The sequence below is a fragment of the Condylura cristata genome, unplaced genomic scaffold (genome assembly GCF_000260355.1).
Source record: "Condylura cristata isolate star-nosed mole 26May11 unplaced genomic scaffold, ConCri1.0 scaffold00002, whole genome shotgun sequence".
Classification (NCBI taxonomy): Eukaryota; Metazoa; Chordata; class Mammalia; order Eulipotyphla; family Talpidae; genus Condylura; species Condylura cristata.
Genome location: NW_004567103.1, coordinates 48,029,869 through 48,054,827, shown reverse-complemented (window position 1 = coordinate 48,054,827; position 24,959 = coordinate 48,029,869). Strand labels below are relative to the sequence as shown.

The 24,959-nt window shown below is 39.4% G+C and overlaps 1 protein-coding gene across 1 annotated transcript in view; it reads right to left on the bottom strand.

Annotated features, from left to right (window-relative positions):
* Window positions 1–24,959, bottom strand: part of STK39 (serine threonine kinase 39) — a 254,646-nt gene that overhangs the window by 52,561 nt on the left and 177,126 nt on the right. Inside the window, exon 18 of the mRNA XM_012725522.1 lies at window positions 1,456–1,508. Within this exon, the coding sequence (XP_012580976.1) occupies window positions 1,456–1,508 (53 nt within the window). The remainder of the gene's footprint in view (window positions 1–1,455; window positions 1,509–24,959) is intronic.

Here is a 24,959-nt window from a genome sequence, read left to right as displayed (position 1 = left end):
CATTCCCATTACTAATGAGCTACTGCTCACTACCCAAAAAGGTCAGTTATTGTCAAGAAGCCAAAGCTATGGTTTTTGTTTGGACAACAAAAACCGGCCACTCTTAACTGTAGCAAATTACACTTCCAAAGCCAGTACATTTTAACATCCTTGACTCCTCAGTAATTCACTTCTTTGTTATCCAAATTAAAATTGATTCTCATGGCCACTGTCATGTTTAAACACTGAGAGGAAAAGAAACAAGTTTAAAATAAAAAACTGTCCTTTGACTTATTAGGCCATACATGGCCCTGGGACTTTCACTGTTTGATTGGCAGTGTTTTTTTGTTGTTGTTGTTGTTTTTGTTTTTTGTTTGTTTAAACTGAATGTAATTGGCCAGAGCTCTCTGTTTCCTGAAGTTCCCACCACTGGCATTGGCATTTTGAGTTCAAGGTTGCTCTTCTCACAGGTGAAAACAGGGAAGTTAAAGCCCTTAAATGGTCAGATAACAAGCTAGAAATTATTGTACTGCAGGTTTTTCAAAATTTCAGCTAATTTAATCAATCAAAAATGTTTGTAATGCATTTATATAGCAGTTATTAGGGCACATTTGTTAATATATTCATTCATGAGGTGGATGCAGTTTAGAAGATAGACCTCAAGACTGTTTTCATACCCATAAAAACCAGAAACCAGAGATCAAGAAAAACATTTACAGTCTTAGCATTAGTATCTGATCTTCATTTCTCTAGGTTTATATTAGTTATAAACTCAATAGTAGAAACTGCAGTGTTTAGAAACTTATCTGGTCTTCTCAAAAGCCCGTTAATATGTTATTTACCCACTAATTCCCTAAAGTACTTGAAATTTTCCGGTATGCCATGTTCTTGCCAGATGCTACAGATACCCAAAAAAATGACATGGTTCTGACTTCAGGCATCCATCCAGGAGCTAAAAGAACAACTAGTCCAGTCTTTAAAGTATTTTAGGGACTATTAAAAAATACTAAAATTGAATTCAGTGGCTAGACGGACATTTTCCCACCAAGCTTAGTGGTATCTGCAGCCAAGGGAGGCAAGAGACATTCCTCAGCAGAGGCTTCATGTCACTTGAACTGAGAACAAAGGCAAAAAATGTGCTACATTTTCTCTATCATCGACTGCTGATGAACCCTTTCTGGGACGCCTGTGCTTCCTCATTACATTACTCAGACTGTTGTCTTGTAGTTCTTTCATCCTGTGTTGGTGTTTCTGCTCCCAGTCAAGCTAATAAATTCATTTTGCATGTGCATATATGCCATATACCCTGTCAGCATAGTTCATGCATTCCCTACAATTATCACAAATCCTTTCCACTCTCCTTCCTTCCTTTACTTTTAGAGAAAGCATTTTTGAGTAGCAAATTATAACCACATGCTTGTAATCAATTTCTGAAATGCTCTTTGCAGAAATAAAATAATTTCAATTAAAACTCACCTCTTCCTGGAGTAAATTCAAATCGTATGTCATTAAGTTCCTTTCTGGAGTTTCTGAAACACATAACATATATAGCACATTAAAATCTAATGAAGCAGTGTTTAATCAAATTAAATGTACACAATATTTACAAGACACCACTCTCATGCAGAATGCATTTTATGGTTTTGGTTACCTCCAAAAATTGCAACTGGAAGAGAGAGTGATTACTATAACAAAGGGAACTTTGTTTAATTGATAATAATTAAACTTATGTCACAAAATTGCCTTCAAAATGTTCATTTTATATATCTACCACTAAACTAAACATTTTAAGGATATTTTAGTTTGGAATGCTACTCAACACGTTTTTCCTGGGGAAAGATTACTTTGTCAATTATTTTTAACAGTGAAACAGAGACCTGAAAGATGCCAAAGGCATGGCACAGAGAGAAAGCCCTCCTCCCTGGTGTCTGGAGAAGCAGGCCTATCTCCCTTCCACATGCAGAGAAGAAAAGAATCAAGCACTCAAAAAACAGTCAAGCCCAGGTTACAGACATAAGAGCTTTTAAGTATTTTGCATCTTCTCTCAGGTGTCTTTTTCTTTCCTCAGAGAAAAAAATGGGATTGGGGTAGATATAGCCAGCAATAGTTATATCTACAGATCTTTTAGGACATTCTAAGGATCTGAAGACTATGGATTTTACTCAGGAAAAAACAAAACAAAACAAAACAAAAACAAACAAACCCAGATGTATGACCAATGCATGAACTTGCAGACAACTGTAGATAGTTCAACAAGCACCTTGGACCCCAAACTAAGCGACCCTGCCTGTTGGAGCAGAGTCCTTGCGTTGCACATGTCTAAAGTGCTTGGAGATCCTTAAACTAGCAATGTCAGCACATATTTACACAGTGCTCTCATATGTGTCCACATTTCTCAAACTTTTCAGTTTTAGGACCACTTTAAGGATCTTCAAGGAGCTGCTGATTATAGCTGTCAACATTTAAAAACTGTCTTAAAAATCTAAAACTGATAAAAATATTAATTTATTTTTAAAAATGCAATAAACCATCAGGTTCACGTAACACTTTTCTTGTGAAAATTACTTTCTATAGGAACAACCAATCAATGAAAAGAATGTACTGTTTTCTATTTCTGTGAACCTCTGTAATGTCTAGCTTTAGCTCACTGACTACTTATGTTTGTATCTATATTTAATCACCCTTGCAAAACTACATGTCTTGTTGCCAGCTGCTAGAAAATTACACCATACACTTGTTGAAGGTTAAGAGCAAAAATGTAAATACTTTAATATTACTATAAACAAAGTTCTGACTTCATAGGTTCCCTGAAAGGTTCTCAAAGATCCCAGGAGTCATAAGACTGTACTTTATTTTTTTTTTAAGATTTAGTTAGTTTAACTGGAGTACAGGCCAGAGGGATGCAGAGGGTGAGAGGATTCACCAGAGACAGAATGGGACGTAGAACAGGCAGATCAATGAAGTACACTGCTGAGGGGAGCAGCGGGAGGGTCAGGAGAGGTCTGCCTCGCCATGTGGATCTCCTCCGGGACAACTGGGAATCGAACTCATGCGGAAGTGGCTTAAGCTTCTTAGTGCTGTGCTTTAACCCGCTGAGCTACCAGGGAGGACCATAAGACTGTACTTTTGAGAAACACTGATATCAAACCTAATGAGTCAAATTCCATTTTATACATAAATAAACGTAAGATATGCAAAGTAGTTATTACTTGATTCAGGTGAGTATACTCAACGGCTTTTCCACATTTGCAAACTTAAGGAGCGGTAGGGTAAAGACCAACAAGTCTGTGCCAGAAGAACATAACTCAAACAGAAAGGCTCAACCCCTTTCACCTTTGAAGAAAATCACCCCTCTAGATGTTGCACATTACTGACATGGTCAGCAAGCATTTATCTAATAGTCTTGGTTCTGTTTGCTGAACAGCAAAGGTTTATCACAACTAAAACAGTGAAGAAAGAAAGAATCACTAGGAAAGCAAATGTTTATAGTGTATTTAATGGTTAAATTACAGGAGAAAAAATAAAAAAGGAACTTGATGTGATGCTAATGTACACCATTGTTTCTTTCCTCTTTCCTTTGATCACTGTCTAAATGAGTTTGTTGCACTGAGACTGTGCAGTGTAAGAAGCGACCCAGATATCATCATGTAAATCCTGATTTTTTAAATATTAATGCTGTAAAAGTAATAGCCAACACCCATCACCCCTATCAACAGCACCTGTGACTTAAGGAAGTTGCCTATTCATTCTTTTATGAATCTGAACCTAAAATACTCGCCTCCGAGAAGATCACGGTGATTGTGGGTAGTAGACTTGTCCCATCAGGATGAAATATAGTTGGAAAAATGCCTAATTGGATCTAACTACTGAAGGTCATTCTTTTATAAAAGAATTAATCTTTTCAGACTCATACTTAACACCTTTAATTGAAAGTACTTTACTTTAATTGATATGGCACAGGATGCTCTCGATTTCAGGGAAGTTGAAAATAGGTATGATTTAAAGCCAGAACTAAGTCTGTACAGCTAACAAAGGAAATATTTAAAACATGAAGAGTTGCAGTTTCAAAACCCAGGCTGCCTTTGACAGCTCCTATTAAAGATTCTTTTAACCTAAAAATGAATAAAAAAATAAATAAACCCTCTTGCTTCTCTTTATACATATATTGTATCACCAATGCAAACACAGCTCTCAGAGAGAAAGTTTTGTTTTGTTTTGTTTTTTTCCAGATAGGTGATATAATTACAGGTTTTAAAAATCAAAAGATGTAAGAGGGCTCTGTGAAAGTCCTCCCAATTTTGTCATTCATCTACCTGGTCCCCTACCATAAATGAGATCAATGGTATAGGCTTTTTGTGCATCCTTCACAAAATGTTTTGTGCATGTACTAGCAAATATACAAACATAGCTCCCTTTAGCTGTTTACAAATAAATGGTAGATGGTAGCATACTATATCCACAGTCCTGCACCTTGTCTTTTTTTCCTAATAATATACTTTGGCTTTTTCCATATTGGCTTGTAGAGAGCTTTTCCTTGTTTCCAAAAAAAAAAAAAAAAAAAAAAAGCTATATCACATTCCACTGTATGCTATCTCCTTTTTTAAACCAGTTCTCGTTCTATGAACTGACTGTCCAGCTTTTCACTATTAGAAACAGTGCTTCAATGAATAACCTTGTTCTCATGCCATTTTGCAAATAAATGAGTATAAAAATACATTTTTTGAAGCAAATTGTTAGGTCAAAGGAGAGAGGCATTTGCAATCTGATATTGTCCAATTCCCTTTTGTTTAAGTTTATACCAATTTACACTCTCACAAGCAATTTGAAAGTACCATTGCAGAGACCTTACATGAGTAATGCAGAAAGTGTATTTAAAAAAAAATAATAAAAAAGTGTGAGCTGTGGGGATGATGCCAGCTGGAAAGCTTATTCCACATTTGAAGGGGACAACCACAACTCAGCACCAGCTGGTTATGACCAGGCTAAAAAAATTTCTTCTTGCTATTCTCCATTCAAAGTGAGAAGTTTAAAGATACAGATTGGCAAGTGTAAGGTTATTCTTGCTCTTTCAGTTCATCTGCAAGACACTGTGATCACTGAAACAAGGCAGCTGGCTGAGAGGGGTGATGATGAGCACATGAGTGAGCACAAATCCCTTCCTGGCAGCAGAGGTGTAGAAGGCCCATGTGGTCGAAGTATGCATTTTTACAGGATCTAGCACTTTTTTGCACCTCTTACAGTACCATGTCAGGAGCATCTGACAGTTATTCCTCCCAGAGGGCTCCAACACCAAAATGCCAGCTGAGGACTACCTGCATTCCTCACTGCACATCAATGTCTCTCAGCTCCTGCCCACAAAGGTATGGGGTGTTAACACCCAAAGAACCAGGATAATGAAAAGACATGAAAAAACGCACTCCTTGCCAAAGACATGATGTAAGTGCCACAGGCACTGCACACCCTCTACCACAGGGATGCTCTGGAGAGCGACGTTCAAGACCACCACATCGAGCGCTGAGGCAGAAGGACAGAGGCCCACCAGGCCCTCCTGAGGGTGGCAGAGTGATTCTCAGAGATCAGAGATGGCCTCTCTCTCCTTAGCAGCAGGTTTCTTTGTCTACAGCCCTCTTTTGCTTTATCTTCACCTGAGATTCCAACTCCCAGTGAAGTGAAGGATGTGCAGGAAAGGAATCCCCACACTGCCCGACTGTCTCCCACATCCGAAAGCAAGATGGAAGGGGTCCTGTCCAACAAGCCAACCTGAGTCAAGAGTCAGCAAGGCTGTTATTTTTTAGTTCAGGCTGCTGCTTTCCTGTTCTCCACAGAGAAGTGAAGTCCTTTCCCACAGACTCAGGAGAAGCGACACCAGGCCCCTGGGCTGGTTGGCATTTGTCTCCTTATCAGGTGGTGGCAGGACCCAGAATGAGAAGGGTCTGCATTCAACGCTATTCAGTGCTTGCTCCGCCTTCCATGAGGTTTCCTCAGCTGTGACACTGGGAGGTTAGTAACTGACATCACTGACAATGAGCCGGTACTTGTTTGGTGCTGCTGCACGGATATTACCTCACTTGGTACTCCCAACAACCCTTGAAGTAGGGACAACTATTATCCCCTGTTATTTTACAGACATGATGGAAATTGAGCTCTATAAAGGGTAAAGCATATACCCTCATGTGTGTAAGGAACAGACCGAGCTAAATCTACAACCCAGTAAATTCCGCCCTGCCTTCTCCAGTGCACACCCCTTATGCCGGGTATTGTGGGCCCTGCCCTGGCCATACAGATAGATGCACTAACTAGCATTTCCGTACTCAGGTTCACAATCTGCAATGGAATCAGTTAGCTTGTTACATGGAAAGCCAACCATGTCACTTTTCTGCTGAAAAGCTCCATTTTCTTCCCCTTCTTAAAATTCAAAACTTTCCCAGACCTGGCTTGTGCCTGTCTGTCGCCTGCACACGTTTCCTGCTTGCCCTGCTGCCGTCTCCCAGTCTGCGGGGATGACTTTGCAATGGACAGCCTGAGTGGAGCAGGGAGGACAAAAGCCTTTCTGAAGTGGGTTTCGAGAGCAGTGGTGGGAAAGAATAGAAATCAGGGGCCAGTCTTTGGCATAGTGTAGCTATGTGGGGATGGAGATGAGGTAAAGAAACAGCTTTTTTAAGGTGGGAGACAAAAAGTATTTGTGGGCTAGTAGGACAAATCTAGTGAAGAGGGAAGCGGATGATGGAAGGAACAGAGAATTACCTCTGGCAGCTGCAGCATTCTGGCTTCTCCCAGTGCCTGGAAATGTCCTGTCACTCTCTCTCCCCTTTACCTGATTTACCTCAATCATGCCCTAGGCCTGGGCTGTCTTTTAGGGAAGACCAGGAAAGGTGGCATGATGAGGGGAAGGCCCTTTTGCCTCTATTCACCAAGTGCCAGTTACCCGGGTGCTTTACACTTCACATTTTATACAAGGAAAACTATATGTTTATTACTGCAGTGCTCATTTCCACTAGATAGTAAGTTCCAAAAGAGTAGTCTTATCTGGCCTTGTTCGCTGTTCTTCTCCTAAGTACCAGGCACAGTGCCTAGGGAGTGCACAGATGGTATTTGTTGAAAGAATGAATGCATGCATGAATGAAGAGTTTACAAGCCTGGTTTTTGTGAAGTCCCTCTCAGTCTCCGTGAGACCATCTTCTTGTCTCTCCCAGCTGTGTGCCTCCAAACACTCCATCTCTGTGTGTCCCTTCAAGGCTTATGTCTCACGCTCTACCGTCTTCTCATTCTTTCCCTGGATGACTAATTCCAAATCCATAACTCAAACCCAGATACTTCCCCAGAGCCAGCAGCCCATTTCCCACCTACACATAGACTGTCTCTCCATGCAATGTTGCAACAGACACTGGGAAACTCAGCAGATCCAAAAATCAGTGTGTCACTTTCCATCTCAAGTTTACTACTTTGCTCCCTATGGCAGCGAACGGTGATGAGGGCCAACTAGTAGAGTCTGTGAGTCCTGCTGCCTTAGGATTTGTCCAGTTAACTGTTACTCAAACTCCACTACTACCAATCTAGGGTAGGTCATGGTTATCTGGTACAGATGAAAATAAGTGATTTAATGAAAAAAGAGTATTTTATCTACACTCACACACACCACCTTCATACATGGAGAACACAGATGCAGAAACTCAAGATGCACAGCAAAAGGAAAAAGTGTCAAAGACCATTGAGGGGACTGACAGTCTGGGTGTAATCCTTGAAGGATGAATGTGCAACCCAGGAAGAAGACTTTTGTATTCTACGAGATATGAAAAATGATACAAATATGACGATAATTGAGAGACAAGTTACAGTCCTTCCTGGCACACTGATTTAATCTCAGTACTATGAGTCCTGCTGTCTGAGTTGGATCCTGGCCAGGGAGGTGACCCACATGGGGCTACAGACCTCTCCTGTCTCACCCATTGCTCCCTCGGCAGTTTATTTCTGTCAATCCACCTATTCTGCTCCCCATTATGTCTCTGGTTAGTCCTCTCAACCCCCACTTTGGCCTACTCCCCAGTTTTACAAACACAAACTAAATTTTTTTTTTTTTTAACAAAAGGGCAGTTACAAAATAAGGCCAGAAACTAAGAATCAGGAAAAGAAAAGAGAAGTTTCCTGTAGCTGAGGCGATGCCTGCTGTCACCAGCTTCTGTTCATCTCTGGCTTTCCTGGAGCAGCGTCTAAGTGCCCTCACTGCACAGCCTCACGAGCTGGACTCTGACCACGTGCACGTGAGCTCAGTGCGCCGTGCGGTGGCTCCCCAGTGCTGGTGTTCAGTCTGCCACTCCACCCTCTACCTTTTCGTTTCTTCTTTGGAGGGAGGGAAGGGAACACTCCCTTCACAGTCTAAATGAGCTTTGTGAACACAGTGTCAAGGCCCTCACATGCTGCCACGCGCTGTGACACCTTATGTTTCGAGACACACACTAAGTAGGTAGACAGAGGTCCTGTGTCAGTCCTTAAAAAACTGTTCACTGTGCCCAGAGAATGACAGTGGGGAAACCATAAGTTAAGTACGTGCTCAAAGGACACTGCTAGAGAAATGTCAGACTAATTCAGAGATAGCAGTGGTCGTCTCCTGGCTCTCACTCTAACCATCCTTCACGGTCCTGTCAAATTCATCTTCCTCTGAGGTAAAGGTCCTATCATAGACTCAGATAATTTTACAACTGAAAAGGGCTGTAGAGGTCACCTAATCCATTTTCCTCTTTCTTCAGGTGAAGAAACTAAAGCCAAAGAAGAGATTAAATGGCTTGCCTAAGATTACACAGACGGTTAATTCACGCAACACTCCAGAAATACTTATTGATCACCTACTAGGTGTCAGGTCTCTCCTAGCAGCAATTAATGGCAGAGATGACACCCAAATCTGGGGCTTAGACTTACAGAAAAGTGATTTTTATCCTAGAGTGAACATTTCACTGCATTCAGGTGACTAAAGGAGCATTCCCTAACGGATGAATTCCCCGCCCCCTCCCCACCTCCAGTGTACCCCTACTCCAACTAGGAATTACAGCATGAGGTGAGAACATTACAGATGGGAGTGTGTTTCACATAAGACTGATGCAGTCACAGAAATAAAGGCTGGGCCCTCCCTGGAGGTAATGGTGTTAAGTCTCAGCACTGTGCAGCTGTCCACAGCCACTGCAGCAGGTTGGGTCCCTGGCCAGGGAGCTACCCACACAGTGCAGCAAGGCCTCTCCTGACCTGCCCGCTGCTCCCCTCAGTAGTGTATTTCAGTTGGTCCATCTGTTCTGCTGCCTACTCTAAATTTCCAGTGAATCCTCTCATCTGACCCATCAGCACTGTGTCCTAAAGCCCTGCCTGACATTGAAGCTCTACTAAATATTTGTATCTCCCTGTACAAGGAGCCATATGCTCCCAGACTTTGAGACTGATAACTGACTTATAAACTTATCTTTCCCTCCTCCACCCTAGACCATGCAGTAGGTTTGCAGATTAGAGGTACATGTGCAGATCCTGGCAGCTAGAGATTTTTGATGTCCTATACAAAACTGAAACCTATTAAGCCACACACACAAAATTATCATGAATAACTGCCTTTACTAGCTACAAAGAGTAACTTCCAAAGCTCATCTTCAGTTGTGACTAACATGTGAACACAATCGATCATTTTCTTCTCCTTGGTATATGTTCATTTGGTTTCTAGGAAATCACACTCTCTTGGTTTGCCTCCTATCTCATTAATTATTGAACTTAACATTTAAAACTGGTTAAGATAATACACTTTATGCTTTGTGTTTATTACCATCTTTAAAATATAATTTTCATGGGTAAAAACCTTACCTGCCCTACTTAAAAACAAAGACCAGTTTTTGTCTGGACAAAAATCCAAACTAAGATTTTCTTTTTCCTCCTAGAAACCCCTTCAAGATCATGGTGGCTGCCAGGTAAAGGAAGCGGCTGCTCCCTTCCGCTACTCTGCTCACTCTCCAACTTAGATAACCATGCTTTTCTTCCCCTCCAGTATACACTTCAGAGAAATCATGAAAAACATTTCAATATACATAAAATACACTGAGCAGCAAAACAAAGAGACGTATACCTACCACGCAGAACTTTCAAAATGTAACATTTTGCCATATTTACCTCAGAGCTTAATACATAAAATTTTCGTAACATTTCACAAGCACGGGACATAAAATTGTCGTAACATTTCACACGCACAGTAGAAAATCCAGTAGAAAATCCAGCCGTGGTAAATCATGAGCAGACATTGCTGTGTGAGGGCTCTGCTTCCTTTCAAGATTATGGAGCTGTTATTTTCATGGATAGCAGTCCCTGCCAGCATTGGGGATAGCTAGTGAATAGATTCGAGCTGATTGTATAAGGCAGAAAGGGAGTAGTCACACAAACCCTGGACTCCCATGTGTGCAGCTTGGAGGAGCAAAAACCTGATGGTCCAAAGTTCACACGTGCCAAGTCCATTACACCAAAAAATGTAAAGACATCACTAATACAGGAACTCGGTAAATTCCATTTGGGCTGCAGACACTGTGTGCCATTAGGTGAACTTATGCTGGGAGGATCAGGGGAGATGGGTGGCACTGAAGGCTTTCAGGAAAATGGGGGTTTCACTTCTTTAAATCATAAATTGTTCCAACTCTAGACAATTATCTATCTCAGCAACTATTTATTTGCTTCAGTTCTTGCAAAGAGACTGGTAGTCATTTTCAAAATTAAAGATATAATTGAACATTTGATTATTAGAAATAAATAGCAAAAGATTACTTCATAATTGGATGTCAATGATTGCAACTGAGCACTGAATTTAGCTTTGTTTGAGTGCAAACAAGGGGAAAATAATACACAATACCATTCTTATCAGAAAACAAACATGCAAGGCAAACTACTCACCCCTTGGCACTAATTTTAAGAAGCAATTTTTATGGAGGCCCCTGTATAAGGGACACTGAGTAATACCTTCAAGTCTACATTGTAAAAGACAGAAACTTTTTTCCATATAAATGTCTGCTACTACATGGCACAGAGATGAGAAGTTTTTCTCCCCAATGCTGAAGGCACAATATTAAATCTTACCTGAATGATGGCATTTCTGCTGGGAGCTGAAATAATGTGGCAGAGGAACATTGTTTCCTGATGATTTACCTCAATAGAGGGAGCTCAAAGAACCTGGAGAAATGATGGCCTACACGACACCGCTTCCTGCTGCCCCAAAAGGGTCTTTTGCATGTGTTGTGCTGGGCGATGTCATGACTGAACTCTCAGACCAGCAGTCTAAGGAGCCTGATGGCCTATGTGTCGATTAAGCATAGATCTTTTACTTTGACTAAAACATTCCTAGGATGCAGAGGGAGCATTATGTTGTGACTGTGCAGGAGACTGACTTGTGGTTATGTCCTCTCTTGGCGAATTGGCTAACTGCTAAGGGAGGTAGGTTACAGGGCAACTGAACATCAGAAAGAAAGCTCTGTGTCCAGCCAAGAACTTGCACATGTTCTCAATGAACACCAAATTCTGTTACTTTGGAACAGAGAAAGTGGCATTTTTATGCTGAAAAGCTTTGGGAAAATATGTGCCATTCATCAAGTGAGTTAGCCATAGAAGAACTTTACGATGGCTATAATAAAAGATAGTGAACAGACAACATTACTTCAAAGTTCTTTAAACTTTTGTCAGATCACTAAAACAGAACCAGCATTATTTTAACTTTCCCATTCTTGTAATTTTCCTATTAATTTATATGTACAATCAAAACTGGGGCACACTATGTCAAAGATAAGCCAACTTAAGGGAAAATGACCACTTGCAATAAGATTGAAGACAATTGCCCAGAAAGGAGAAACTATGAAGGACTGACATATAGGGAGTGTAAATAATGGTGTCCTCCTCTAGTTAAGGTTCACCCATGCCGAGTCCAATGTACTACACATGTAAGCAGAAAGGTCCCTGGCTTTTCCACAGGTGCTGGATGAAGGTAATGAATTCAATATAAATAAGACTAAGGGCAGTATTTTCCTTTTTGTTCCATTTCAGAGAAATGGCCCATAAGTAATTGTGTTTACAGTCCAGTGTTTATGACCTTTAGGCAAAATACTACAATCCTCAAGTTGAATTTTTGGGAATTAGCTTAGAAAATTTATAAAATACAACATTGCTCTGAAAGTATCATTTTTTGCTAGGCACATGTTAAATTGTTGTTGGGCATCGGAAGAAAAGTATAAGCATATTAGAGCGCATGCAGACTCACCAGGAGACTGGATTAGGAGAGCACTTTTATGCCGAATAACATAAAAACAAAAAATTTCTCAAGGCAAAAAAACACCCAAAACAAACAAACAAAAAACACATCCACTTGCTTTTGAAGCTTAGAGTTATGTGATTCTCCAAGTACATGGTGTTGAAAATTCATACTGAGCAGGGCAGGTGCCTAAGGGTAGCAAATGGGAAGTTTCCTTTGGGTTCACATACCACAGAAGGTTAGGGAATGTAAAAGATTTAGCTATCAGCGTGATATGATTAAAAATGAGGACTGATTCTTGAAAATATTTTCAGCTACTTTTACAACTGATTTTCTTTTTAAATCTGAAGATTGCCACAAGAGAAGGGAAGTAGGAGATTGAGGCCCACCAGCTTCCACAGACACCTATGATAGCCCACTGCTGATCTGACTGTACCACTCTTCCCATCGCTCTACAGTGGTGCTGAAAATGGTGCCACTGTGTGATCTGGGCCCTCTGCTTCCTTCTCACTGGACCCCAGCACATTTGGCAACATTTAACATTTGTTTTTAAAAAAGACTTATTTACTTATGCATACAGAACTGGGGTACAGGCCAGAGGAGCAGGGGCAGTGAGAGGATTCACCAGAGACAGAGTAGGGAGCAGAACAGGCTGACTGACAAAGTACACTGCTGAGGGGAGCAGTGGGTGGGTCAGGAAGAGGTCTGTGGCGCCATATGGATCACCTCCGGGGCGGGGATCGAAGCCACTCATGCTAAAGTGGCTTTAGCTTCTTAGTGTTGTGCTTTAACACGCTGCACCACCAGGGAAGGCCCATGCAACATTTAACTCTAGCAAAATCTAAACCTGCTCTCAGCCTCTGAAACACTAATTTATAGCACCCAGTACTACAATGTTTTAGAAAGAACCCATTTCTTCAACAGTAAGTAAATAAAACAGCACTTATTGCTTGGTCTAGAAATAAGACCATCCTAATTGGAAAATTCCAAGTTGCTGTAATTCAAAATTAGAAAGCCTGGGAGTTTAATAGCCTGATGTGTACTCTGTAATCATCAAAACCACCTGCACCATGAAGAACGTGTCTGAGGGCAAAACTCAAAAGCTGACTAGGGTAATGCACAGTCCTACCCCACATGCTCACAGCAATCGTTTGCCTGTGTGATACACATGATAGCTGAATAATGAAAATGGTTTTCATGTGTGAATCATGGAATCCATATTTTATAGCCATAACTCACATTTTATAATTTTGAAAGACATGCTTGAACATGTTAAGTAAGCAACTCCCAAGCACATAACCGCACTGCAGAGTGGAACATTTAGCAAGTTGTGGGGATCGTATGTTGTTATTATCTAGGAGTCATAAGGAAAAATGACACCCAATCATTTCCTTCGTGATGCTGTTCTCAGTGACTGAACTTTATGTCCTATCTTTTGATCTAACAATTTTTAAGACTAAATTAGCTTTCTAGAACTCCTTAAGTTAAAAATTTAAGGGGGCATATTTGATAAAAGAATTATCAGTCTACAAAAGTATTTATTCTTGTATCCTTCCAACTTCTTGCTATTGGTTTATTTTGTATAAATTGAATAAATATATATATTTTTATAAATAAAGTAGAAAAACAATGCTCTAGAATAGGAAGGGAGAAAAGGTTCTAGAAGGAAAAGGTAACTGGGCCCTTTCTAAAACAATTAACCTAACACAAAAGCCAGCATCTCTACTGATTTAAGGTAAAATAATCTTTATTTGCCAAATTTAAGAGAATGAGTTGATAAGATGAGCAAGTTACTGAATATACATAAGAAAAAGGGATGGTAAAAGTGAACAATTATGAGCATTCTTAGTAAATACATAGAATTTAAAAGATGGCCCAAGGGACTATGAAACTACACGTGTTTCTCCCCAGAGCGCCTGGTACCTGAGCAGGGCTGCCACATGAAGGCTCTCAATAAAGAGTCAAGAATTTGAACTGATTCAAGCAGTACATTTGTTATTCTTCCTTATGCTGACATTATACTAACTCTAAGCACACTGCTAAGGTATGTAGGTAACTCACCCTCTATAACTGCAAAAATAATAACAAAGATTTTCTGGGCTAAGAGCAATTAAATTGCTCAGCTGAGCTCTGATCAACAGAGTAGACATTACATTAGGAGCAAAATCTATGAGAGGGAACTGCGGTCTGCCCCACTAATTTCTGGTCCCAAAGCCAGTCTTCACAAGCAGTGAGCCAACAGTCAACATCGAGGGTGAAGGGCTCAATCTAGGCCAGATGAGCAGTGAAAATAAGCTGTGAGCCAGTGTGTCTGATACGACAGCTCAAGGGTGGCTGCAAAGCTTTACACCCTGGGCCAGGAAATGCTATGCTCAAGTCTATAACATTGTTTTCATGGAAGCACAGAAGGCGAGGGAACAGGCCTTCTCTGGAACAGGCTGCTTCTCTACTTCTTACACTTTCTTCCCTTCTACTCGAAATGGTCAAGATGGTTTTATGGTTTTATCAGAAAACAACAAAATACGTTTTCTGAGTCCCTCAGCCTGTCACTGCAGTGTTTCTGAGGACAGCATTCTGAAGTTCAAATACCAATTTTAACAATGACTTGTGCGATTAACTGGCTGTAAGATTCTTGATAATTAACTTTCGCAGTCTAAGTCTCAGTCTCTTCATCTGTAAAATAAACTGTAACAGCAACTACTCCATAGGTAACTAAGAGGATTAGATGAGAGAAGGTTTGTTCAGTATCTGGCACACTGCAGCGGTCTGTCAGTATTAGTCATAGTAACAATAGAAAAATAATCATCGTATGCTGAGTTCTCCATGTCACACAGTGCCCCTTGCCTGGCATTGTTCCTTCTCATCGCTTCACCTCCGAATGTGGGCGTCCACCCTCTCTTGAGGCCTAGAGTAGCTTTCAACCCAAGAGCCCCACATTTTAAACAAGATTCTGATGGGAACACATCTATTTCCTTGAGAATTCCAATAATGCTTAAACCCAAAGGGCCAGGCCATTTGGAGGTGGAGCATGGCACTCTCCAGCTGAGTGTTTTTTGACAGAAAACAGACTGGCAATGAATCTTCTCTGGAATCCTTGATATTATACAGCGTGAAATAAACCTGGATGATCGGAGGGTCTCCTGATAATCCATCCCATTATAATTTCCCTTATATGGAAATTACCCACCTGAGTCACATTAAAGATCATCACTTATATAAGGTGCAAAGGTACAACAGAAGACTGAAAACCTGTCTACAGTATGTAGGTGACCCTGTCTGCCAGATTAGGGACATTCCAGAAGAGACACAAGAAAAGCATGCATTTCACGGTGGTCCAGCGGGCATTTCTGATAACTTCCTTCCTGTGCACTAGGAGACAGCACACATGAGTCAGTCACATTATGACTGACCAGGGCTCTTCACCAACCAGAGCTTCTTCGGACACAGCAGGCCTAAATGCACAGTGGTCCAAGCTCAATGCTATTAAGTTGTGACTCTCCTCATCACTGTTATTATGGCTCTATCATTCAGAAATGCCTGTGGCTATCAGTAACAGCATGGCACTTTATGGAGATGACATTTCTATGTTTTGTATTCTAAACATTAAAAACCAGTTTGGCTCATCAAATGAGCATTGGTTACCATGCTAATTACATAACTTTTTAGAGCACTAATAGGATCTCCCACTGGGCCAACTGGGAGAAGAGTACAATACCCATTTTTATCTGCTCCTCAGCATACTGACCTCCCTCAGTCAGTTGCTGTGGTCATTAGTAAGACATTTTAAAATGACCTGTAAAGGCTTTTTATGAAATAAACCTGGATGATCAGAAGGTCTCCTGATAATCCATCCCTGGAGCAGGCTGCCAAGTAGCTCTGTATCTGAAAAGCTTGGAGCTAGTATCAAAGTTGGCCATTAATGGAGTGAGCTTGTTCTGGGAACCTCCTGTATCAGAATCTTGTTCATGATCTTACTGGTTACAAATGGGGGAGGGGAAATTCCACTCTTGAGGAGTTTAAAAAGCCAGAAATAAGTATGACTTTTGACAATAGTGTTTTGTTGTTGTTGTTGTTTTTCTGAACACATAAACACTTGATTTAATTTTCTTGCTCTATCTGATATGTGATCACCAGCTTGCTTTCTTATGAGTTCCTTTGAATCTTAGGATCATTGAAAATAATAATATTACTCCTTTTACAAGTCTAAAGCACTCTAATGGGTATTCTTAAAAACAAATCAGAGAATTTGATCGTTTACTTTGCCTTCCCTGTCTTCTGCCAAAAAAAACCATTAAGACTTATCAAAAATAAGTCTTTCGACTTCAAAAAGTAAATTAACAGGCCATTTAATTGAATAATGGGATCCACTCTATCTGGGAACTAAGATATTACTGTGATAGATGAGTTTAAAATGAGATAAGCACAACGTTTTTTCAGCTCAGCTACACAAGACATACAGGCAATGTGCGAGACTCGTAAGGAGAGAACATAGAGGTGCAATAACCTGCAGGCTGTTCTCAAAGAGTTGATGCTGAGCACCCGTCACCGATTTAGAGTCGGACAGACACTATCGGCGAGCAGACTGGGGGAGCATCAGAGGAGTGTGGTGTGCTGTCCTCAAGAGAATACTCACCTCAGAAGCTGAGGCCATGACAGTCGGTTTCCTTATCACACCCTGCCATTCACCAGCCTCCAAACCCTCCCCTAACACTCATACTCAGGAAGCAAGGAAAGTGCTTCAACTATGAAGAAACACAACAGAACCAAGGTCCTTCCTAACCTTCACTTTTCATAAAAGAAATTGGCAAATGCTTATCATAGAGAAAATTCAAACCTATCAAACTAGAAGGAAATGGTTGAGGGATTTCAATTGTTGTTTTGTAGGCTTCTTACATTAAGAGAAATGAAGCCAAGTTTACCAAGAACAAAGTGTGCACTTCAGAATATTTTTCTGTGGGATTAGTTCAAATCAAGGTGGCTACTCTACCAATACCAAAACAACAGCACTAACAAGCTGAGAAGAAGAGGAATTTTTGCCTTTGGTGGAAAGATGGTGAAGCTAGAAATACGGCTTATAGAATGGAATGCCCATCCTCAACCATTTTCATCATGTTCAAATTATGACGAGGTTATCCTCCTGGACTCCAAAGACAGAACATGACACCTGAGTCTCTTGGGGAAAAGTGCCACATTGTTGATATGGTATCAGGTAAGCTTCATGATTCTGGCACTCAAGTTGGCTAGTAGTTCTTGCTAAACTCTCCATAAAATGGCATACTGTTCTTGAGTGGGACAGAAACACTTCCCTCCGCAATCAGACAAAGGTTTAGGATTAGAGATTTTAAAGGGAGAAAGTGGTGTATTTCTAGACTCCTCTGGGTACCTCAGGCTGGCTGAGCTTGCTAAACAGCAGTACCTACTGCATACACAAAAGACAAGGGCTTCCCTTACACACCTACTTCTTTCTACAAGCAGTTAGGAAACCTTGCAACCTGACAGGGGTAGGCCAAGGGCAAGAGCGTGAAGTGCTGTTAGAGAAAGTTCAGAAGGAAAAAACAAACACTGGCATGAAAATACGTCTCTTCAGCAGCATCTCATTATTACAGAGATAATTTGAGAGCACTCAAACAGGAGGTAATGATCACTGGACTTCAGGTAATTGTTAAAAACAAATGAATGCAGAATAATCTAATTTCTTCTCTTTTTTCTTTATTTTTTTGCTATTATAATAAGCTTTTCAATTTCAAGAGAAAGCCTTAGGCTTGTTTTGCTAAGACTAGTGTACTTGGGACATGGTGTGAATTTTTTTAGAGTATCAATTTCTTCTTATATGGGATAAGTTATATCAGTGGGCTTGAAAACCCTAAAACAAGGATCTTTTCATGTCATCCCCAACCAAAGTAGACAAATACTTAGGGATTTCGATACTTGGTTCAGCAGAAAGGTAAACTATGAGATTCAATCTTTTTAATCTAGCAAAGCAAATTAATAAGGATTATAAAATGAAGCTAGGAAGCATGAATCACTAGCAAGGTTACAGTCCATTAGATGTTCCTTTAGGGCTATCAAGAGTATAAATTGATAGTGCCTGCTGAGAGGGCTGTTTGGCAATATTTCCAGAATTTTAGGAGTGATACCTCTTGATCTATCAATTTCACGTCTATGAATCTGGTGTGTAAAGTAAGTTACAAATTTGACAGTTTTCTATGTAAGACCAGACTTTGGAGTAATTATTTTGTAGCAAAAACCTGGTACCAAATTAAATCTTCAATGATAGGGAGACAGTTAAATAAATTGCAGTGGAATAACTACAGGATGCAGTATTATAACACTATTAAAATGCTGTTTATAAAGGATTCTTAATAACATGAGAAATTGGTTATTATAAAACTACATTTATAGTATAATTGGAACAATAAAATATATACAGACTAAAATAAGTAGAAGGGAATATCAAAAAATGTAAATTGTGCTTGTCCCTGAATGATGGTTCAGTGAGTAATCATTTTCTTTATAACTTCCTGTATTTTTCAAATTTCCTCTAATGAACTTGAATTGCTTTTATACTGCAGGAAAAGTTCCTTTCAAGAGGTCTACTAAGATTTGAAAGAGAAACTATCCAACAATGGCTCATCGCCGTTTGGGTTAAAAAGACAACTTAAAGGAAAGGCAGGGAATCAACTAAAACTTAAAAAATAAAAATAAATAAAAATAATGCTAATACGTGTGTTCTTGATCACCAATGGAAGTCATCAGTGGAATAGGGGATCTGTAGGTGAAGTTTAGATTGCAATCTGAAACAATTAGAGAAATATTACCTGAAATTAGCTAGATAGATTGCAAAGCCTTGACTATAATTATAGTATAAATTACAAGCCCACATGAAAGGATGGAGAAAGTGTTTTAAAAAACAAACAAAACAAACAAACAAACAAAAAAAAAACACCAAAATGTTAACAGCTATTCTTAAGCAAGAGACTAGCTGTGAGTTAATTCTTTTGAACTCCCCCCTGAGAAAGCCCCACATTCTTAGGGGAAACTTACTATGCATATTCAGTTCACTGAACAAATGAGATGAAAACAACCAAATAACTTTTAAGAAAAAAATGACTGCTGACTTTTACTTTACATCATATAGAAAAATTCAACTAATCAAAGACCAAAATGAAAATGATAGAAATTCTATAAGCACAGATAGCAGCAAAGATAGACGATCTTTGCAACTCTGAGGTAGGTAAAAGTTTCTTAAATAGTATCAAAAAAGTACAAACCATAAAGCAACACAGTTTTGGCAGCTCTTTTCCCAGGACTGCCCCCCATAACTACACAGCATCACTTTAACAAATTTTCCCTTTCAAAAGTTGCAACAGCTCTCTGCCCACCTGTGTCTACAGTTTGCCTATGTTTTTTCTCCTTTCTGATAAACCTGTCCTTTTAAAATGTAAAGTAAATAAACTCTGTATTTGGATTTAAAACATGTTTTTCAAAGGCTACCACAAAGAAGTAAAAATTTAAGCCATAGCATGAGGAAAAATTATTCCCAATACCTAACTGACAAAGGGCTTGCTTAGGTTTGAAATATACAGAGAATTTCCACAACTTAGTAATAAAATTCAAGAGAATAGCACACAAGATTTGCATAGAAGGTATGTAAATTGCTATTATACAAATGAGAAAATGTTCAATGTCACGAAACAGACGTAACAAGAACACAATGATGTACTACTACATATCTAGTTAGAGATGTAATAAATTAAAAAGATTGGCCATAACAAATACTGACAGGGATGAGGTAGAATTCGAGTTCTCATACACTGCTAATGGAATTATAACAAAGAAAATCCACTTTGGAAAAGTGATTAGACAGTTTCTTAAAAAGTTAAATACACACCTACCACCTGATCCAGATGTGTAATAGTTACTTCTCCAAGAGAGACCAAAATAAAGGCAACATAGAGACTTGTATATGAATGTTCATAGCAGCATTATTATAATAGTAAAAAACAAGCAAACAAAAAAAACCTTGGGGGCGGGGGGAATCAAAGCCCTGAATGTCCATCAACAAGTGAATGAATAAACATAAAATGGTTTATTCAAGTAAAAACAAATACTACTAAGCAATAAATAATAAACTGTTTACACATAAAAAGTCATGGACGAGTCTCAAAATAATTAAGATGAGCAGAAAAAATTCTCTTATAAACAGGGGGCCTCTCTGGTGGTACATGAAGTTAAGTCTCAACATTATGAAGCTATCCACAGTCACTGCAGCAGGAGTTCAACCACCCATCATGGTGCTAACACACATGGTGCAGCAGACCTCTCCTGTCTTGCCGGCTGCTTCCCTCAGCAGTGTATTGCAGCCATGCTGTCTGTCCTGCCCCCTATTCTGGTGAATCCTCTCACCCCTGCCCTCACACTCCTGCCCTGTACCTCAGCTCTTGTATGCATAAGTAAATAAATCTTTGTGAAAAATCTGATAAAACTGCATAGGTCATAAGCAACTATTCCCTTAAACTTCAAAGTTATGGGGACCAAGAGCATACTATACCTCCCAATATACCCTAATATACCAATTTGATTTTCAAAAGGTTTTCCAGTTTTTCTTTCAGTTTTTAATACATCTAAAAATTAACTCATTTTTTAACCTATTGGCTGTTATGCCCATTTAACACAGCATATAAAAAGGTCAGATCTGATTCATCTACTTTTGTAACCAGTGCTTAGTAAGCTCTGATGTGGCAGGAACATGCCAGGTACAGAACAGGGCCAAACAGAGTTCTTGGCCTACATGGAGCTTACTGTCTATGGAAAGATCAGAAGATGCATTAGTCACACAAGAGCAACTGATTGTCTTGCCTTTGTTTTCTACAAGTTCAATGTTAGCCTAACAAAATGAACATTATTATTTATGATAAGCACTCTCTACCACTAAAATGAAAACATGCAAACCTCCTAACCCTCAAAGCCAAACACTGGGAGATGCATTTAATATAATCTAAATTCTAAAGGCTGATGGAAAAGGGAGTCATTGATTGCCTCTACTTGAAAAGTCATTTGCCCAAGTTAAAAGCACTTCTCCTTTGTTGTATGGTCTGGAATTATGGGTTAAAAATTGAATGCTTGGGAAAAGTGTTACAGGCTCATTTTCTTAAAACATTACATGACCTATATAACTCAAACTTTCTTTTCTGGAGCTTGTTTGCAAATGAGAGCTCCTCCATCTGCATTACATACAAATTAGTTTCTTGAATGTTCTTGTCAGAACAGGAACATCAACAGTTGTTCATCTAGTATCTACACAGAAGCACACTGCAAAAGGACAGTTCAGTTGTTGGAACTCTCTGATTTGAGAAACTGCTACCCTCTCCCTGACAAAATTATTTCCTTAATTGCTCTGACACACGGTCCTCTCTCAGAGTTGATCAGCAAAAAGAGAGCAGATCTGAGCCTGGTTTAGTCTCTAAAGAAATAACTAATTCATTGAGGACAAGCCCTGACTTCTAAAGACCATCTTTCTGAGAAAAAAAAAACAAGACAAGAGCATTTTTGCAAAAAAAAAAAATACAACAGGTCAAATTCTCTGTTATTCGATATTCTTTATGAAAGGAACCATGAGTAACTTTTCCTGAATTTAGTTTCAAACAGAAGCTTGCTTCTCTATATATAATCTTCTAATGTCTCAGGTTTACTTATACCAGGAGGGAAGAACTATACAGACAACTATAATTTCCTGGTTTCTATGAATCTCAGAACTCAACTTACTTCTCAGTGATTATAATTACATCATGTTGGGTCTCTGGTCCAGTTCTTTTTCTACTCTCACAATAGTTTTAAGATCTCATTTTAGCTTCATTTTACTTCTCTTCTTTTATACTGTTATATTGAAAGTTATCTCCAATGTCCTCTGGAAAAAGGCAAAGTAGAAATAAGAAACCATCCTTTTAACATTTAAGCCAGTAGTTACTTTGGTACCTCTGAATAGCTCCACAGTATATCACACAAATTCTCTTTCTCCAACTCATTAATATGGACTTTTTCAAGCACATCATGTAGTTAAGTCACTTTCGTTTAACGTTAGATTTTCCCTGTTTATTCCCCTATTTCCAAGAGATCATACTTTCAAAATGCATATTACACAGAGCACATGGGCCTTGACATAAGCTGACATGAATCATATCTATTTCCACCAGCGCCCTTCCCGAAAGAGTCTGGGGACTGGCCCAAGTGGGATGACTTCTGCTCTCTCACAAAGGAGGACACAGATCCAGAGAAAGTAGAACCAAATATTAAGTAGGGCGAAAAGTAAGTTGAGAAGCCAGAGAGAGGAGCCTGGGAATTGTGACAGGGAATGAGGCAGGAGGCAAAATATCAACGGGGTGATCCTGGGCACAGATCCCACTTAGGGACCACTCACTGAAACCTGTGGGGTTTCAAAGGGGGCTGGACTTTTATTGGAGTTTCTGGCTGTTTTTTTTTAAATTCTCTTCATGTCTCCAGGCTTCAGTCAGTACTTATCCGTTCCCTCCACTTGTCACAAATATCTAATTTTGATAAGCACTATGCTGAATTGAAACTGCAAACGTGTCAGATAAAGAAATTATTTTCTAAACATTTCACCCAGTTTCCATTCTTCTCCTCTGGCATTAGGTCAGTCTCTCTCTTAGAACTACCCACCTCTCTACAGAGTTCTTGCTCTGGAAGTCATCTTCTGGAATAACTTAATGCTTCTATAAATGTTTCAAAAGAGCTAACAAAATGCATTACAACACAATTCATATTTTGAGTCAGGTTAGCACAGTTCAAAGGCAGGTTATGAAGGTATTCACAAGAAAAACAGTGACAGGATCGAAGTACCTTACTTCTAGCTTCTTTCTTTGTAATGAAGGTGATCTGTGCGGTCTATGGCAGTTCACTGAGGACCTGCAAACCTACCTCAGCTGCAAGCATATGCTCTGTAAATGTCAAACATGCACTTGGGGAGGGACAGGTCATACCTTTAATCTGATTTTAATATTTATCCCCATCCCCCACAAGGGTTAAGAACTATTACTTTCCCATCCATCTGACCTCTCTGCCCAACTTCCCCAATCAATCTTGAACTACAAGTGTTGACCAGATACACAAAACACAGCTTAAAGACTACAGCATGCTTCTCTATAACTTTTAACTTGTTTTATTCACTTCTGACCCCCAGGCACGGTGCTTGACATACGGTGGGCACTACAAAAACCCTGTTGAACAAATGGACTTAATCTGAAGAGTTCTATTTGTTAGTCACTGATAGCAAAAAGCCAGTCACCAATAAACTATAGAGACAAGTTTAATCTGGAGGCTGATGATTGCTAAATTTTTTCATTGAAAATAAATACAAACTGCACTAATAGAAGCAATTAAGTTTGTATGTACAGAAAAGAGCAAACAAACAAGCCCCAAAATACAGCTAAACAATATTTCTCAGCTTGATTAAATCAGGGTGCAGCTGCTTCTACATCTTATAACATGAAAGCAATGCAAATGTGAATTTTCATGCAAAGTCTCCTTGCAAAGAAGCAAGGAGGACATTAGCTGACAATAAGTCAAAAGCAGAGAGCAGACATAACTTCTGACCATTTTCAAAGACACAGGTTGCTGCTAACGCACCACTGTTCATTTCCTGTCCTTATCCTATGTCACCAGAATTTCTCACAAGTTTATATTACTTTGTGAAGAGTCTCATCATCTCACCATTTCTGACCTTGCACTTTCAGCATTATTATGTACACTTGAAGCTACAGGGTTCTAATTTCTATTTTTTATTTGAGTTCAGGAGGCTGCAGATTATCCAGGATAGAAATCCCCTAGAGGGAAACTCTTTATATAAAATGACTCCCCACCCTCACTACTCTTTATATCAGAATGATAATAGACATGGATATTATTATTGAGGATTTTACTTTTGAAAAGTAACCTCTCAAATTGCAGAGTGGGCAGCATTTTATAGAAATAATTATTGCTTTCTTTAGGGAAGCTATTTTAAAACATTACTCATATCTGCAGCATGTTAAAATGTATCATTTTTATACTTTTTTTTTCTAAGTTATGCTGGACCATAAGGAAATAACAGCTGACGTTTGAGAAACAGGGAAAGGTCCTTACAATACTATTGACTATGTCAGTTTAATGACAGAGATAACTTCCTTCTAGAGTAACATTAGACCTTAATAGGATTTTCTATTTTCAACACTGATAATATAGTACAGAATAAAATGGAAAAAATATATATGTCTTTTTCCTATCAATATGCAACTTGAAGTCCAAGGCCACTAAAGATAAACTTGGAGTACTAAGACATGGTGATTTAATGAATGCCATGAAGTCAATTATAGCCTTAGAGAGGTTACTGAACATCAGTTTGATATGTCATTGAAGTAATATGGATAAAATGCTATAATATGATCCAAAGGCTGTTTGTAGAAAAGATTCAAACTCAAAAAAAAGAGCCTCTAATAATTCTCTAAGAGGTGGAAAGAAAAATAGAAAAATAAAATAAGAAAGGGGGATGAAAGCAGAAAATTAGAAATGCATGTGCTACCAACTTACACTTACCCTGTTACTCTGTGATGGGCAGACCCAGTGAAACAACGAAAGCTTTCTGCTGAGGTGAGTGAAGATCATCTCCATGGAGAAAGGAGAGGTGATCTCAGTGTGGGGCACGTGTGATAGAAGACACACGCGCGATGGAAGACAC